General features: G+C 35.7%; 1 protein-coding gene across 1 annotated transcript; it reads left to right on the top strand.

Annotated features, from left to right (window-relative positions):
- The first annotated feature begins 14684 nt into the window (after nt 1-14684).
- LOC131180095 (uncharacterized) lies at nt 14685-18446 on the top strand. The gene is made up of 3 exons (XM_058147707.1): nt 14685-14972; nt 15086-16441; nt 16611-18446. Exons 1-3 carry the CDS (start codon nt 14685-14687, stop codon nt 18444-18446), a joined length of 3480 nt encoding a protein of 1159 aa, XP_058003690.1.
- Nucleotides 18447-19797: the final 1351 nt, after the last annotated feature.

Here is a 19797-nt window from a genome sequence, read left to right as displayed (position 1 = left end):
GCCAAGAATTCATACCCCTGAATCCTTAACGGGCAACCCTTGTATACTTTGTTCACCACTACACTGTGGCCCAATGGATTAGTGACCAGAATGTCTTGGTCACTCTCCCCTACTAGTATCCCCCTTTCTACGGGTAGATTGATGCAGATGTATGAATGAGTGGATCCTGGATCCACCAATGCATGCACAGATGTATTGTAGAGGGAGAACGTACCCCTGATGACATCCGGGGCATCTTGCTCCTCCTGAGCTCTAATAGCATAAGCTCTGGCAGGTGGTCTGCTGTCAGGCCTCTCTGCTGGCTCAGACGCAGGCCTCTGTGATGGTCCCACAGCCTCAGATTTGCCAGATTTTCTACCCCTCTGTGGTGCAGGAGTAGGTCTGTCTGCTTGTGTTGGAGCAGCTGTAGTAGTTCTGCGTGGACAGTTCTTCAACTGATGCTCTGTTGACCCACACCTTAAGCAGGCACCAGTCACTCTCCAACACTCCCCCTTATGCCATTTCAAATAGTGTGGACATGCAGAAGATGCTGGGGCTGGTCCCCTGAACCCCATCCCTGGAGAGCTGCCCACTGATGGTGTGGACTGACCTCTCCTAGGGGTAAACTGTGGCCTGGGCCCCTGAGACTGACCCTGACCTTGTGGCTGGCCTGAACTCTGTGCAGATGGACCCTTGAACCTCTTCCCAGGTGCAGGAGATGAACTAGACTGACTCGGGCCCCTCTTCTGCTGTCTATCCCTTCTGGTCTGCTCACTGATTCTTACTTTTTCAACCTTTATTGCAGCTTCCACTAACTTGGTAAATTCTGTGATTCCCAGGGCAGTGAGCTGGATCTTTATGTTGTCATTTAGTCCCTCTTCAAATCTCTTACACCTTTCAGCTTCATTAGGGACTATCTCCCTTCCGTAGCGGCTCAATCGGACGAATTCCTTCTCATACTCAGCCACTGACAACTGTCTCTGCCTCAGATTAATAAACTCTCTTCTTCTCTCTTCCAAGTATACAGTACCCACATATTTCTTCTTGAATTCTGAGAGAAAGAAGTCCCAAGTTATAGCTTCTGGCTACACTTCACTGGATACTGTGTCCCACCATTCATAGGCATCATCTTGCAACAGAGATATGGCAGCCTCTAGGTTTTGTTCAGGAGTGCAGTGGAGTTGTTTTAGGACTCTGCCTGTTCTGTTCAACCAATTTTTGGTACCATGAGAATCATCTTCTCTCTTGCCGAAGAAGTCCACTGCTCCAAATTTTCTCAATCTTTCCAGGTGTGATTTCTGCTGTGGAGCTGGTGGTGGTGGTGGTGGTGCTGCTGACATTACCCCAGCCATTTGTCTGAAAAATTCGGCTATTTGCTGGAACATGGCCTGTGGAGGTTGAGCAGGCTCTGCTTGAGCTGGCGGAGTAGGTTCTCCTCTACCCCCAGTCTCAGCTGCTGCAGGTGGAGCATAACTCTCCACTTCCTCCTCAACTGCCTTCTGAGATGTAGGGTCCATATCCTATTCAAAATAAGAAAGACAAACAGATCTGCATTAGTGTCACTCTTACAAATGCAATGCATGGTATGGACTCAATCTAGGCCCAGAAACGCCTAAACCGTGCTCTGATACCACTAAATGTGACACCCCTTACCCGTGTACAGTATACCCGAGTAAGCAATGTCACACGGTGTACCGGCACACTCTATTTTATCTTAATTAATTTTTATCATAGTTTTGAATATAACTTGTGAAATATAGTTCATTTAAGCGATTTATCAAAATTATAATTTATTTGAGGTTCCGAAAATTTTAAAGAAAATCTTGCAGAGTACTGGCTAAAAATGGAGAAAACAGTTTTTCGGAACCTGTTAAAAACACTTCCAATATTCATATCTCATCACGCTCAAACTCTAATATCAAAATCTCAACATTTTTCAATTTCATTTATCAATCATTCATCTCATGTAATAATCAAGTATAAATCACAAATAAACATTCTCTTTTCCATTCATAAACATAATTCTCATTATTTACATGATCATCAAAATACATTTCATAAGTTCAACTACATATGGGAAAATAGAAATTTAGTTACAAAATACCAAAATGACACCTAGTGTCCTACTAATGCACTGCAGAAGTTGAGGTGACACGCATAATCGCAGAGTCAGAGGATGGACTCACCCATCTGCGGCCCATCGGGCTCACGCTCGTATCTCCAGCATTACACGCGTGGCAAAAGCAACGCGCTAAGCAATGATGCTTAGTGGTGCAATAATAAAATACAAGAAAATAGCAGAAAATAAATATGTATTTAATGTATATGTCTTATTTGTTTTGTATTTGTTATATTCATTTATTTCTTTAATTTTGTCCATTTTCATTCATTTGGTTGCCCAAGTAACCTATGCTAGACGACTGGACTGGATAAACGGGTAAACTGGCACTGGGTATCAAGTACCTCGGGCCGTCACACCATCGGTCACATATGTATCTCCCGGTGTGCAGCAGAACAGCTAACAAGCTGTAAATAATATTAGACACGAGGTCACATCTCAATACAAGGTCAGAATGGCTAAAAGCCATGAAATCACAGAATGGCATATTGCCATGTGCAGTACTGCTAACTGAACCCTATTGGCATGCCAAACTATCCAAACCAATCTTGTTAGGTATACTAGGGCATTTGATACTTTTGAATTCTTTAATTTTTGAATTTCAAGTTTTTGTGTCACTATTCACCTCATTGGTCAACAAAAATGTTGACTTTTTGATAGAAAATAGGTACAATGGTTTTGACACTCCCAACATACCACATTTTGCATTTAAAACTTGTTGGCATTAAGCATTAATACCATTTCTAAGCTTAAACCAAGGGAAGCAGAAATTTCAGTTTTTGTAGCCCAACTTTACTGTTCCATTGGGCACTGTTGCAGTGGGAATTTGAGGAAATGGTAAACATGAAAGTTGTTCCTTATTTTGTCTAATTGAATTTCTTTTTTTGAATCACTCAATTTGGAGTTTTGTAGCTCCAGATATGGTTCAAAAACCACAGCTGGTCGGATTGGAAAAACTGCAGAATTACCAAATCTACAGTACCATGAACAGTGATTGTGACTGCCATTTGGGTTATGTTCTGGTCATAATTTGGGGTAGGTTTCTTCATGAAAGTTGTTTTTCTATGTCTTAACTTATTGCTGTAAAAATTTCAGGCCAATTGACCATTTCTACAGTGTGTTATGGCCAAATAAGACATTCTGCAGAATTGGCTTGCAGGGTACCCGGATTGGGGCCAACTTTTGGTCCTCTTGCTTTGGTCTTTTGGGCATGGTTTCTTCAGCAAAAATGTGCCATTATAAGTCTAGTTTCATGTCCAATTGGCCAAACACCAATTGGACCTACACAGCCAAATTTATGGCTGTCTAAGTGGGCTGGAATCACAGCCTCATTATCTTTGTCTCTAGCGTTGCACATTTCACTTTGCCATGCATTAGCTCACTTCAAATTATGATTAACTTGCCTCAAATGGTCACTAATTGACCATTAGAATGTCCTTTAATCATTTCATAAGCCAAGTCCATATTTTACTCCCAAAACCCTAGTTCAAATTCATGGTTTACACAATTTACTTTAGTTAGCTACTAATTCATTATTCTTATGTTTATAAACTTCAAACATGATTTCTAGTTCACTCCAAGTTCATCAAAAATACTCATTCCTATTCCTTCAATAGGGATGCCGAAATCCATAGTGTGTATACACATAATTTTTGTTCATTTAAGTTGCAAACTCTTACTCAATTCAAGTTACTAACATGGAAATAAAGAGTTTAAGGTATATATGTGCACTAACCTTTAAGTGGCAGAATTTTTCCCAAGCTTAACTTCACTTTCCTTCCTTTTCTAGGCTGCCAAACACTTTCCCAAGATGAGTGGACAAGTTTTAATGAAGAGTGTTTAGGGTTTAGTAGTGTAAACAAGAGGGAAATGAAGCTTTTGTTGCAAAATCAATGGAGGTTTGGGCAAGCTAGGTTTCGACTGGTTTTGGGGAAGGAGATGGCTGCTGGCTTTTTGATTTTTTTTTTGGTCTCAATTTGTCTCTTTTATTAGTTAGTTAATTGGTTGTTTAAAGGTGATTGTTATAGCTTTTAATGACATCACATTATGTCATAAATAAGCCCTTTTTTTCTCATTTTCTTTTCTTTTCTTCTCTACTTATTTTCAATTTAATTTTTAGAAATTTTTATTCATATTTTATGTCATAATAATTATTTACTTAACTGGACAAGTCGGCCAAAAATCACCTCTGAAGGCGAAATGACCAAAATGCCCTCCGTTTGGCTTAACGGGTCAAAATTGTCTGTACCGATTGAAAAATTTTTCTAAATATTTTCTTGGCATTCTAATGCCACAGGAACCTCAATAACCCTTCTCTGGAGTCTCAAAAATTATTTTATGAATTTTCTCTCGGGTCTAGGGCTTCTAGTTGCGAGAACCGCAACTTCCCTCTGGTTACCCATCGCTAGGGCACCGGCTCGTTTAACTTGGTTGTATTTTGTTTCTAAAATTTTTACTAAATTTTTCTTATTAATATTTGAGCTAATTATGGTTCCTCACTTTAGTTTAAATATTTTTCCGGACGTTCTAGCTGTCCGGACCGACACCGGTCACCGGAACAGTAGAATGTACAGAGTTGCTACCGGAAGGGTGTTACATAGCATAACTGTCAGGTCAAGAACAATGAAGCTAAGGAATAAAGTAATCAAGGGTTCATTTTGGGATAAGATAAAAGAGATGAATTAAAAAGCAAAGCAAATAGCCAAGGATAGGACAAGACAAGGAAGATCAAAGAGAGGTATGAAGCACATAAAGTGCTATCTTGGGCAAGGTAAATAGGATGAACTAAGAGGCAATATTAGAAAGCCCAGAATGAGATTACATGAGTAAGGATAGTTGTCAAGATATAGAATCCAAAAGTGTAGGACTTAGAGCAGGTCATGGTTCGGGCAGTGTTAGGAGCTAAAACATGGGGTTCAGAGTTGCAGGATATGGATCAAACTCTGTCTATTCCTGTTTCCAAGATGGAGTAGGTAGCAATGGGATAAATCCATTTAAATTTCTAATAGCAGGAGAAAAGTTAGTTGAGGAATGCAATAAGAGCAAGTAAAAGTTATAGGATATGCAATGGTGTCTTAAACTGTCTTATCAGGTGAAGGAGTGAATTAATAAGTAGTGAGTTAAATCAAAGTAAACCTAATGGTTCAAATAGGCATAAAGAGTAAAAGGGATGGTGGAAAATGGCATATAGGCTTAGGTCACAAGTAGAGATAGTGAGATGGCAATTATAAGGTCTGTGATCAGGGGTTAGATGAACATTTTCAGTATGACCAATAGGGTCCTTTCATAAGGAAACGTGAATAAAAATAAGTGACACAATGACAGTAAGAGAGCGAGAGAAGAATATGTATGAGTGACAGTCACAAGTCACTGAGAAGCACAAGGATGAGAGTTATGACAGTAAGTGTGATTGGAATCCATTTTGGAAGAGTCTATTAGTGAGAGGTATCTTCTTGAATACAGTAAAATATAGGGATGTAAAAGAGTTAAGGTAGGCATAAAAAGGTAGAAATGGAGTACAAGTAGAGATAGAAAATCTTAAGATGATATATTAGGCAAATTGGTGGTATAATAGAAGGATTGCATCTTATATAGAGATGATGAAATTTTAGGGAGAAGACCAAGAGACATGAATGGTGTGTTGATGTCAGTAGGAGGAGATTTCTCTTTCTCTTCAAGTTTAGATCATACCTTTGGCTCTGGAAGTCTACATAAGCAAGGAAAATAATGTTGATATGACCTAGTATTTAAGAACCTGATAGGCACTAGTCTATACACATTCTTCTTAAAAGAAAATGACGGTAAGTGTGTACCTAATGTTATGTATTAAAGGACGATTAGAGTAGTGACAAGAGTTAAAATGAGTTAGTTACTAGTACTTGCAACCCTTTTGGATCATAAGCTGGAAGAAGTGCTAATTATGGATAAGTTTTAATGGGTGAAATTGTTGTTGATGGGTAAATTTGAGGCTGAAGTTTGGAAAGCCGTGGGCAATATATGCGGTCATATTACGAAGAATGAACACGAAAAGTATTTTGTCTGGAATTAAGACATAGCACACATTTTTTACAGCCATGTTAGTTTAGATGGAACTTATAGTTTATGGGGCTTTTATCTAACTAGGATGAGTGATTTCCTACTAAGGGTAGTAGGGAATGATAATGTTTTAATGGTCAAATTAGGAAGGAGATACAAGGAGGATTTTCTATGGTCAATTATGAGTGTTATATGATGTGAAGGATGTGTTGGTAGGAGCTAATCGTAAGGCTAGAATTCCAGAAGTAATGGAACTAGTAGGCAAGATAGGACTAAGAAATAAAAAGAAGGTTAAAGTCGATGATGGGAAGGACATCCTTAAAGGAAAAGGTATATGGATGAGATAGGACAAATGTTAGAGAATAAGTACAGTAGGTTGAAAAGATATCAACAATAATAAAAACAGGAAAAGAAAGTTGATAAGATCCAAAGGACAAGAGGAAAGCTTAGTAGAGTTGGTTACAATGATGAGAATAAGAAGGAATAAGTATGCCAGGGACGCACTAAGGGATGTGTAAAACAAGTTATGATGAGATGATAGATTAAAGGAGTAGTGGAGCCTCAATCTAAGTGCCACTGTGTCAGAAAGTATGTCACATAATAAGAAGCTTTAGGAAAAAGTCAAGATACTCCCATCCTAGAGAAGGAGTGGGAAATGATAAAGTCGCGTTAACTGGGTTGTTAGGGAATACAAACACTTTTGTTATATAGGAGAAAGTTGATAGAGGGTGTAGAATACGCTTAGCACTTGGATGGAGCTCTACATGATTGGTTACATAAGATGGACAGGAGTTGGTCTGAGGACCATAGTAATGAGATAGAGTAGATTGGAAAATTTGAAGTATCATGGCAGTGAAAAGATGCATAGGTGTTAGCCGTTGAGGTCAAATGACAAGTATAGATTTCAAATAAGATGCCTATGATAGGTGCTACAGGAAAGCATCTCATAGGGTACTATAGAATAAAGAACATAAGTCATGTCTTTGGGGAGCAGAGATTATTGAAATAGAAAAATGGAGACTGAAGTCACTAAGAGATACATTAGGGCACAATGAAGGAGAGGTAAGCACTAAAGTTGATGGAAGTTATGAGACATCAAGTCAAACACAGTGGAGGTATAGTGAGTATTGAAGATTTCAGAAAAAGATTAAGGAGTGGTTTGAGGTATGAGTTTCGCTGTGAAATGACGATGATAGCTAGGATACTACAGCAGGCAAAAGAGCTATGCGGATCCTAAGCGAAAGGATGTAGAGTTTGCGATGGGTGATTATGTATTCCTAAAGGTCTCTCTAATGAAAGCAGTCATGAGGTTTGGGAAGGAAGGCAAGCTGCCACTTAGATACATAAGACCTTTTGAGGTCATTAATAGAGTTGGAATAGTTACTGACCAGTTGGAGTTACCATCAAGCCTTTCTCACGCCCACCTAGTGTTCCTCATTTCCCTACTTAGGAAGTACATACATGATCATTCCCATGTGTTACAACCCAATACAATAGAGTTGAAGGAAAACCTAACATTTAAAGAGTAGCCAGTAGCCATAGTGGACTTTCAGATGAGGCAGCTATGGTCAAAATAGATCCTTATGGTTAAGGTTTTGTGGACAAGCCAATCGATAGAAGAGTGTACCTGGGAGTTAAAGCAGGACATGCGCAATAAGTACCCGTACTTGTCTACTGTGTAATTTTATAATTCTTTATTCTGCATAGTGTAAAATTCGAGAACGAATTTTCTGTAAAGGGATAGAATGTAACACCCTAAATTTTTAAATAATTATTTTATATCTAAATATAAATATTTTAGTCTAACCCCTGGTGTTGTGGGCTTTACATAGGTACTTTCTTTTTGTAGCAAGTTGATCATCGCCCGGATCTGCGATTTCGGGCCAAGCAGATAAGTTATCAGAATCACTTCGGAACCAGGTCAAAGTTATAGACTATCTCACTATTTTCAAACGCCCGGACGCGTTCCAAGCGTCAGAATTGGCATAGATAAATTCAAACTCTAAGTTTCTTCAATTTTATAGTACTGGGTTTAGAATAAAATTTCATAAAATATTCATGGATAGCTAAGGCTTGTAGTTCTTTTTTCATTGCTTGATGCCACAAAAGATAATTAAATGCCTCCTTTAGGATGAAGGGTCATGATAAGAAATAATAACAGAGTAACAATGAAAATCACAAAAATAAGATTGTTGCTGACGTACTATGGGGGTAAATTGCACCAATCGTCCCTCAACTTATATAGTTATCTCATTTCATTCACTCAACTTCAATTTGCTTAAACAAAATCTCTCAATTTTAGTTTTGTTTCATAAAAAAGTCGTTGACATGAAATAATAGGTTTTCAGGTTAAAAAAAATAAAATTTTATTTTATCTTTATGATTAAATTAATTAATAATTATTATCAATAATATTATTTTATTTTAAGTAAATTTATTAATAAAATTATAATTATATATATGTTATTTATTATTATTAAATTTTAATTTGTAACACCATGGATTAATAATAATAAATTTTTAAATTTAAAATAATTTTTATTAATTTATTAGTTTTTCAATATTTTAGTTTTTATGTGAAAAATAATAAACAATAAATAATAATTTATAGATTTATTTTGATCAAATATTAATTTAGCGTTAATTTTAAGATAAAAAATAATCTGAAAACCTGTTATAGTAGGTTAAAGGGACTTTTTTCTAAAGGCCTTTTGGTCGAATAAATCCAAATCTTTACGTTAGTTACTGGTTACATCAAAAACTTTTAATTTTGAACAATTTAATCATAATTTTTAAAATTGAAGAATTTTTGTTCAAAAATCAAAAACCAATTTGGGTATTTTGAATTTTTATATCAGGATTGCCATGTGGTATGCTTATCACATTTTCTAATTTTTTTTATTTGATTTATCTCTTTCTCCCTCTCTCTCTCTCTCTCTCTCTCTCTCTCTCTCTCTCTCTCTCTCTCTCTCTCTCCACATAAAAAAATAGGGATTCCACACTAAGTGAGCTTCGATTGCCATGTGATATGTTATATCACATTTTCTCATTTTTTTATTTGATTCATTTCTTTCTCCCCCTCGTTCTGTTTCTCTTGCCCTCTCTCTACGTCATTCTCTCTCTTTTCCTCTCTTTCTCTCTCTCTCTCTCTAAACAAAAGAATAGGAATTCCACACTAAGTGAGCTTGATTGTTTAGAAGGGGGAGAGAGAGAGAGAGAGAGAGAGAGAGAGAGAGAGAGAGAGAGAGAGAGAGAGGGAGGGGAGGGGGGAGATAGATAAATCAAATAAAAAAAATTAGAAAATGTAAAAAAAAAAAAGAAAATGTGTAAAAGGTCAATATCCCCAAATTGATTTTTGAATTTTGAATAAAAATTCATTAATTTTGAAAGTTATAATTAAATTATCCAAAATTAAAAGTTTTGGATGTAATCAGCAACTAACATAAAGGTTTGGATTTATTTAGCCAAAGCCTTTTAGAAACATAATAAAAATTGAGAAATTTTATTTTAACAAATTGTAATTAAATGAACAATTAAAATGAAATAAACACCTAAGATGAGGGATGATCGATGAAATTTATATCGTAATATAGTGATCTTGAAATTAGAGAAAAAGGACTAAATGACAAACATCTATAGATGGATTAGATAGCTTAAGTGATGCTGCAATGTACTATATTAGAAATGGCTGGTTTCCTTGCATCAAAAGCATCGAGAGAAGATGCATGATTTTATTGTATTATAGTAGAATTCGTTGGAGAAGAAGGAAGGTTCATTGGGAGGAACAATATCTAGAAACAACTCGATAAAAAAAAAAGAGTAAAAAAGGAGGATTACTACTAGACAAGTGAAATTGATTAATCTCATTTTTCAAATACTATTTTAATATCTTCTCTTTAATTAATAGAAAATAGCTAAATTTGAAGATGCTACCTCAGCTTATGTTTTGAAATATTTTAAAATAGTTATAATGTCTGATGCTATTTTCCCGTTTTACGGGTAATGGATGTTGGATAGGATCTGCAAGAGAGAAGAATACCAGGTAGGTTAGATGACCATTACTCTAATACATAGGCAATGGGATGAATGAATAGAATAATAAAAATTGGTTGGTATTCATATCCGATAGTCTTTATATAGGCTTTTATTATAGTTTTCTATTAGGATTAGAAGTTCTGTAGTTGAATAGTATTAGGAATCTGCATGATCTGAGTCCTTTATGTGGATAGGGCTCTGATCAAGGTAGATATCTCGAGATCTTTATTTTTGACAGTGATATGAATATAGTTGAGTGAGTAACTCTCTTATCCGGGTATCTGAGTATTGTGTTGCTCAAACTGCTCCTTGCTCGTATATTCGATTGTTCATTACTCAGTGTATAGTATTATTTTAGTGATTATAGTATCATTAATTTCTCTGCAAGTATCTAAGTCTTTAGGCTTAGTGATATTTGTTATTTTGTGTTAATTTTCTCCTCCGCTTGTCGCTTAGGTGTCATCAAACGGGAGGATGATTTGAAAAGTTATAAAATATCTTTTCACTTGGAGAGCTGTGTACCAATCATATCAGCACCATGTTTGGTGTTTCGAGGAGTTTTTGCATTTATTGTCTCTGTTATATATATACAAGATGTTTTACACTATTTTATTTTTGTATCTTTTTTACTTCTAATCTTGTTTTCTCTCCTTTTCATCTCCCTCTTTTTCGCCAGAGATCCTCCTGTCATCATCGGCAAGATTGTGACCTAAGGTAAAACTTTTTATTTAAACGTTCTTGTTATATCCTTTCCTTCTATTTCTTCTTTCAATAAGCACTTCTACTCCAAATTTGGGCCAAGATACTACAGAGGATTCGTTTGATTTGGCAACTCCTCCTCGGGAGGTATTAATGACCAGAGATGGTGCTTTTCTGCCACCTACTGGGCACCCCGAGGTTGCGATACTAGCTGGTGAAGAAGGTGAGATGGCCGTGGGAGTCGTTCCTTCAGGACCTTCTGGATCTGGAAAGAAAACTCCTCAATATAGTAGGAAATAAGCATGAAGAATGAAGGATTAGGGACCATATGAGTTTTGTGGATTCTGGATTTTTGGGCTTTTAAGGTTAGGTCTTAATTTTGATTTTAATGAAAGATAATAAATATTTTTAATATTTAATTATAAAGTTAATATTTTATTAATAAAATTTTTTAAAATTATTGTTTTAATTTTTTTGACAAAAAATGGATTTATTTGAAATTAAAGGGAAAGTTTTGGGTTTATTTGATCTTTAGTGAAAAGTTTAGGCAGTTGAACTTATTTCCACATTTTTTTCTTTTAAGAGAGAAGGGGCCCGGAAGACGTGGGGCACACCTTAACACCTAGAAAATAGATTACGGGCAAATTTTTTAGAGAGTCGAGCTACTAGTACATCATTGACCTATAAAATGGCACTTCTAGAGGGCCCAGTGAGGATGATATCATCAACATATAAAAGAAGGTGGACCACGTGATTATTCCTAGATAAAATTAATAAGGAGTTGTCAAAGCGGGAATTTACAGAATTGTAAGAGAGTAGATAAGTTCGTAGTTCCATGTACCATGCCCGAGGAGCTTGTCGAATACCGTAAGTAGCCTTGTGAAGTTTACAATCATAATTTGGATACCTTTTGTCAATATAGCTAGGGGGTTGCTGTTTATATACTTTGTCCTTAATAGTGCCTTGTAGAAAGGCATTGTTTAGATCCAATTACTATAGAGGCCTTTTTTTAGTGAGTTGCAAGTGTCAGAATAAGCTGAATAGTTGTTGGTTTAATGATCGGGCTGAAGGTTGAATTGAAATCAATGCCTGGATGCTGATGAAATCCCTTGGCAACCAATTGGGCTTTATTTCTGTCAAGAGAGCCATTTGCCTTTTGTTTGATACGGAAGACCTATGACATTTTGGGAGGAAGAGGAGGGTATAAGTAGGGAGCGAGCAGATTTCAGTTCAAATAAAAAAATTGAACCGAATAGAATCAATTCGATTCAATTGGTTCAGTTTTAAAATTCAATTGGTTCGATTTTAAAATTTAATAGTAATTTTATATATTCAAATTGAATTAAATCGAATCGAATCGATTTTTGAATTGATTTATTTTTATGGAGAATTTATGAATTATATTTAATTATATATATATAAATTATTTAATTTCATTAATTAATGGTTATTAGGTTCAAATCAAAGTTAAATTTAGACTAAATAATTTAAAAATTAAGTCTAAATTAAAAAATAATCAAAAATCAAAATCGATCAGTTTGAACCGAATCAAAATAAAATGGTTCAATTTGATTCGATTTCTAAAATATAGAATTTAGTTTTCATAATTTAATTCGGTTCGAACCGAATGCTCACCCCAAGGGATAGGAGACCAAGTTTTGTTGTGCACTAAAACATCAATTTCATCGAACATAACATCTTGCCAATGGTTCAATTTAGTGACCTAGTTATGTGTGACGTACCGCCATATTGGTAGTAGAAACCACAAAGCGTAGTAATTTGGAGGACTCTTTGGTTTAAAAATATTATGCTAAAACCTTGTAACAATACGATGTGGAGGTGAGGGATCCATACTTACCTGTTGAGAGGTAAAGATAGCGATAGACTCACTCATGGTCGTGCAGTCCACATCTTCCAAATCTTTTGGCTTTTTAGGTGAAGATTGTTATGAGGCAGGTTGTGGGTGTAGTGACTTGGGAGGTGATAATGGGGTGGCAAAAGATGAAGTATAGTGGTATAGTTGGGATAGTAGCGAGCCATTCAGTGAGAGTGGCGTCTGAGGGTTGTGGTAGATCACGAATATGATGGGCAAAGGGAAATGAATTTTCTAAGAAAATTATGTCTTGAAAGGAAGATCTCGAAAGTGGTAGGGTTAAAGCACTTGTCGTGTTAATGTGTGATAGAATACCCAAAAAAGGCACATGGTTTGGATTTATGATTAAGTTCGTGATAGTTATAAGGTTTAAGCCATAGATAGCATAGGCAACTGAATGTGCAAACTGGTATAATTAGGGACAGTGTTAAAGAGTAGCTCAGATGGAGACATGGCTTAAGGATTGGGGTTGTCATTTGGTTGATCAAGTAAACTACTATTTGACAAGCATGGGTCCAGAATTTTAATGGAACTGAGGCATGATGAATAATGGTGAGGGTTGTCTCCATGACATGGCGATGTCGTCTTTCAGTAATGTTAACTCTTCGTGGGGTACAAGCAGGGGAATAAAGATGCTAGATGCTCGTGTCAATAAGTGTGGCACGTAAGCCTTCGTTTTCTCCAACTCCATTTGTGTACACAATAAGAATGGGTAAGTTAAAAAATTTTTCCCTAAGAAGTTTAAATTTCTTAAAAACTGGAGTAACATCATGTTTCCTTTTTTGAGGAAAATTACAAGTGTATTTAGTGAAATGATAAAAAAATAAAAAAAAATAAAAATATAAAATCGATACAACCCTTGCAGCATGATTGTTGCTCATCCGTATAATTCCCTATAATTCGCTGCTACTAGTTAGCTTGATTTGAAGTTGTGAGATAAGATTGAGAGTGATTAATTGATTAATTGGATTGATAGGATTGATCACTATGTGAGAGGGTGAAGGGGGAGAATTGGTTACTGTGTTTGATGTTGCTATTGCGGGAGGGGAGATTTTGTCCTAGGAGTTTTTAGACATATTGGATGGCTAGAAGGAAGTTTAAAAAATGTATATTGCTCATGGAGCTTGAATAGCTCTGATACCATAAATAGTTTAAAGATTGTGTGAAATTTCTCTCTCTCTCTCTCTCTCTCTCTATATATATATATATATATACTAGCTGGCAAAATTGTTTGAGCTAAGAAAAGAAAGAATCACGGTTAGAATTAGAAAGATTGAAGAAATAGAAAAAGGAAGGACAAAAATTAGCAAATTATAGGGAACTAGCTAAATGTCCGTATTTTTGCACTTGGATATAATTATTTTTTCGTTTTAGTATTTAGATTATTAATATATTTATATTTATAATTAACACTAATCATGATGGAGGCGTGAAATTAGGGGATAATGGGGAGGATAACAAGGATGGAGACGTGGGTCAAGGAGACTTAAACTCTAATGATCTAATTCCTGGTGAAATTGGACAGGAGGGAATTACAATTAATGATACAAAAAGAAGAAGGATGAGCTTGGGCAAGCAATCAAATGTGGACCTCAATACTTCTTCAGATCCAAAAAATGGACCAGCGGTGGGCCTCCAGGAGAGGACCCGCCGAACCCAATGAGTTGTTTAAGCTGGAACTGCCGTGGGCTGGGCAACCCATGCGCGTTGGAGACCCTACAGGAAATAATTAGGGAAAAGAGGCCTCATTTTATTTTTCTTGTTGAAACAATTTCTTCTTCTTTAAAAATTGATGAAATAAAAAACAATTTGGGTTATGATGGTTGTGTGGCTGTTGATAATGTGGGCCATAGAGGTGGCCTGGCTTTATTATGGAAATCTGTTCAAACTGTTTCTTTACTTAGTTCCTCGTTTTGGCATATAGATGTGTTAGTAGAAGTTGCTATGTTGGGTGAATGGAGGATTACGGGCTTCTATGGCAGGCCCAATAGGAATGAAAGGAGAGCTTCTTGGGCTCTCTTGAGGGAATTAGCTAGTCAATACTCTTACCCTTGGGTTTGTTGTGGGGACTTCAATGCCATTTTGACCCAAGATGAAAAAAGGGGTGGTAATTTTTATCCTACTTATTTGGTTCAAGACTTTAGAGATGCAGTACTTCAAGCTGGGCTTTCTGATGTCAACATGAATGGATACAAATATACTTGGGATAATGCAAGAGATGATGATGATTGGGTGGAAGCCAAGCTTGACCGTTTTTTGGCCAATGATGATTGGAAGCGGCGATTTATACTGTCTAAAGGCTCATCTGGACTGACTCATCTGATCATTTGCCCATCTTATTACAGGTTCGTATTTTCTTGCCTCGCCATTCCCCTCGTTTATTTCGTTTTGAGAATACTTGGGGCGCGGAGAGTGGTTGTCGCGAAATTGTTGAGGAAATCTGGTCGGATCCTTCCCTGGGTTCGGTTTTGGAGAAGTTACAATTTTGCAGTGTTCGTTTGGGTGAGTGGGGAGATAATCTGCGGAAACTTTATAAGCAGGAGATTGACGATTGTAAGCGGGTAATGGGTCTCTTAAGGGGTAAGAGAGATGCTCATAGTCGAGAAAGCTTTAGGATGGCCAAAAGCAAATTTCTAGATCTTCTTCGCAGGAAAGAATCTTATTGGCGTCAGAGAGCAAAGGAATTTTGGTTGAAGGAGGGCGATCAAAATACAAAATTTTTTCATCGCAAAGCTACTATCAGACAAAGGAAAAACAGAATTGATCGCTTGAAGGACGATAATGGGAACTGGTGTGATTGGTCGACAGGGTTGGAAGCAATGATTACGGATTATTTCAAAAATATTTTCACTTCTAATGCTGGTTCGTCTAATGATATTATTGATCTTGTGCCGGCTCTAGTCACAGATGACCAGAATGTTGATTTGATGAAGCCGTACACCGTAGATGAAGTCAGGGAGGCTGTTTTCAGTATGCAAGCCGATAAGTCTCCTGGGTTGGATGGTTTCAACCCCGGTTTTTATCAGAAGTATTGGACTATCATTGGGGATCAGGTATCTAATTTTTGCATCTCTTGTATCAGAGATAGAGAATTTCCTAGCGAGCTGAATGATACGGCTATTGTCCTAATCCCTAAGAAGGAGCACGCAGAACGTATGTCGGATCTACGCCCCATAGCCCTTTGCAAAGTTCTCTATAAAATAATCTCCAAGATGATTGCTAATCGGCTTAAGGTAGTTCTTCCTTCTATCATTTCACCCTCTCAGTGTGCCTTCGTACCTGGTAGAAATATCCAGGAAAATTCTGTAGTTGCTTATGAAACTTTACACTACATGAGAGGTAAAAGGCGTGGACGAGATGGTTATGCAGCTTTAAAAATTGATGTTAGCAAGGCCTTCGACAGATTGGAATGGAAATTTCTGACGGCTATGTTGATGAAGCTTGGCTTTGACACAAATTTTGTAGAGTTCTTATATCTCTGCGTTTCTTCTGTCTCTTTTAAGGTTCTTCATCAAGGGATGCTTACGGATGCTATTTTGCCGGGAAGGGGATTGCGGCAAGGAGATCCCCTCTCACCTTATCTTTTTATCCTTTGTATGGAAGGTTTGTCTCGGTTAATTCACAACAGAGTTGCTATTGGTCGTCTGAATGGTGTAGCTGTTTGTGGAGGGGCCCCGGTTGTATCACACTTATTTTTGCAGGCAATGACCTTTTCTTTTTAAGGCAACTCAGAACAAGCTTTAGCCTTGAGAGGTGCTTCATGTTTATGCCATTGCAAAGCGGCCACTTATAAATTTTGACAAATCTCTGATTTGTTTTAGTGCTAATGTGCATGATGAAACTCGCCAGAATATTTGCAATATCTTGCAGGTCTGTGAACAAGATAATCTGGGCTCTTATTTGGGTCTTCCCATAGCAATTGGTCGAAATAAACAGGAAGTCTTCCAATTTGTGAAAGACAAATTCTGGAGGCGCATCAACTCTTGGAAGAACAAAGCCTTGTCTAGAGCTGGCAAGGAAATTCTTGTAAAGACGGTCTTACAATCTCTGCCAAACTATGTCATGAACCTTTTCCTTCTCCCAAAAGGTATATGTGATGATTTGCAACAAATTATGGCAAGATTTTGGTGGGGGACAAAGGTTGATGGAAGTAGAAGTTTACATTGGTTGGGTTGGGATCGCCTTGCTTGCCATAAACATTTTGGCGGTTTAAGTTTCAAGAAGATCAGACAATTTAATATCGCTATGCTTGGTAGGATGGGTTGGCACTTGTATATGAACTCTAATTCTTTGGCTAGCCGAATACTTAAAGCTAAATATTATCCTAATGTTTCTTTCTTAGAGGCTCCTATTGGGAATAATCCCAGCTATGTTTGGAGAAGCATTAGAGAATCTCAAAGTTTAATTCGTGATGGTCTTCTATGGCGTGTTGGGGATGGCAATGATATTGCTATCTGGCTAGATAGTTGGCTGCCAGATGTTGCCTTCCCTATGGTTACTACAACCTTTGACTTTAATTTTGGGGTCTATATGGTTTCGGATTTGATCACTGATGGTGCTTGGAACATTGATTTGGTGAATCGTGTGTTTAATGAAAGGGATCGAAAACTTATTCTGTCAATCCCTTTAAGAAGGAGCTCTAGCATTGACTTGCAATTTTGGAAACATGATAAGAGAGGCAGTTATTCAGTTAGCAGTGCTTACAAGTTACAGACTCAGGAATCTGACACAGCTGTTGGCAATAAAAAATTCTGGAAGAAGCTTTGGTCTATCCCAGCGGCACCAAAAATCAGAAACTTTCTTTGGCGTGCTGTATCTGGTTCTCTACCGACCAGATCAAGACTTTGTTCTCGGCATGTTCCGACCACAGAGGTTTGTCCATTATGTAATGTTGATTGTGAATCTGTAAAGCATGTTTTAGTTGAATGCTCCTTTGCAAGGCATGTTTGGCTTGCCTCTCATCTTGGTTGGTTTTCTCCTTCAACCCATTCCTTTCAAGACTGGTTAATGCGAGCTTTAGCTCTCTTCAATCCAAATGACTCTGCAACTTTGGCGTACCTATGTTGGTCTATATGGGAGGAACGCAATTCAGTGGTTTGGAAATCTGCTCAGCCTGCTGCTAACTCCTGCAGATTGAGAGGCCTTCGTCTCAAACGAGAATGGGACGATGCTCTGGTTAGTATACGGGCTGCTATTCCACCGACTGCAGATTTGCCTACACCACAGGAATGGAAAAAGCCAGGCCCTAACTGGGTGAAGCTCAATGTTGATATCGCTACCAATGTCAATTCTGGATGGACAGGAATCGGAATGGTGGTACGTAATGAAATGGGCAGTTTTGTGGCTTGTAAGATTTCGCGCATGGTAGGATTATTCTCACCTACAATTGCTGAAATTATGGGAGTACGAGAAGCTTTGAGCTGGATAAAGGACAACAATTGGCAAAACGTTATTGTGGAATCTGATAATTTGCAGGTTGTTAATGTTCTCAATTCCATGAATGTGGAAAATTTCTCTATGATGGGTGGTATTGTTTCTGATTGTAGATCTCTTATTAATGAGATTAGTTGTGAGATTCTGTTTTCTCATGTTTTCCGTTCGGCGAACGGGGTGGCTCATGCCCTTGCTCAAGCTACTCGTTCCTTTCCGAATGCTATGGAGTGGACTCTTTCTCCTCCTGAATTTGTATCTCTTCTTTTGCTTTAATGAAATCCCATTTATTATCAAAAAAAATAATTAACACTAATCAATATAATATAATAAATATTAATTTAATGTTATATAAATTATTAAAAGAAATTTCTAAATGCATTAAAAATATACAAGATGTTAAAAGAAATAATTATTAGTATAAACTTACATTAATATCTCAAACAATTAAAAAAATTATAAATAAAAAGCAAAACAAAACATAAAAAAGTACTTCCATATAAAAAATTGCAATCAATTTAGTTTAAATATAATATTATCAATTAAAACATTTCATTATTTTCTAATTTGTAATATTTAAAGTTGATTGTAAAAATTTTGAGAGTTGAATATATAATTAAATAATATTTTCAGAGTGTAATACTATGAGATTGTTTAAATAATATTATGTAAATTATATATTAATTATATATAAATAGGTTTAATATAAGAAACATTTAAGGAGATAATGTTATAATAACAATACAAAATTCTTTCTAAAAATGAAGCAGGTTTCAAATAGTAACAATAATATAAAGATCATATTTATTCTTTAATTAATATAAAATAAATTATAATAATTTTTTTATAAAAATAAAAGATATTTCATTAATTAAAAATAAAATAAAAACGTAAAGTATAAATTAACATATAATGTTTTTACATAAATGAATTAAAATTTATAAAAAAATATTTTAATAATATATTTAATTGTAAAGGCCTTATTTTTTAAAAAAATTAATTTTTAAAGAAAATAATAATTTAAATAATAAAAATTAAAATTGTAATGTCAATAATAAGAATAATAATTAAAAAAATAAAAAAAATAAACAATTAGTATAAAAAAGAATTATGCACTCATTCTTTATGGATGGTGATATGTGATAAATAATATTTTTACAAAAATGAATTTATAAAAAAATGGCAATATAAAAAATTTTTAAATAATGCACATTTAATTATGAAAGCATTAATTTTTAAAAATAAATTTTTTTAAAAAATAATAATTGAAATTATAAAATTAAGTTAATAATGTCAATAATAATACTAATTAAAAGAAAAATAAAAAATCAAATAATTAGCATAAAGAGAGTTATACACTCATTTTTTTATCGATGATAACATGTAGCAAATAATATTTTTATATAAATGAATTTATGAAAAAAATAATATAAAAAGTTTTTAAATAATGCATTTAATCACAAAGGTCTTAATTTTTAAAAATGAAATTAAAAAATTAATAATTTAAATCATAAATGACTGTTAAAAAATCATTAGTATACTTGATGTAGTTTCACATCAGCTGCCATATTATCATTAGAAAAGTCACATCAAAAACCCCAAGTTTGTGTTAATTGCCAAAAAAATT

Source organism: Hevea brasiliensis, chromosome 5 (genome assembly GCF_030052815.1).
Source record: "Hevea brasiliensis isolate MT/VB/25A 57/8 chromosome 5, ASM3005281v1, whole genome shotgun sequence".
Taxonomy (NCBI): Eukaryota; Viridiplantae; Streptophyta; class Magnoliopsida; order Malpighiales; family Euphorbiaceae; genus Hevea; species Hevea brasiliensis.
The sequence above is the reverse complement of the archived record's forward strand: the minus strand, read 5'-3'. Positions and strand labels throughout refer to the sequence as shown.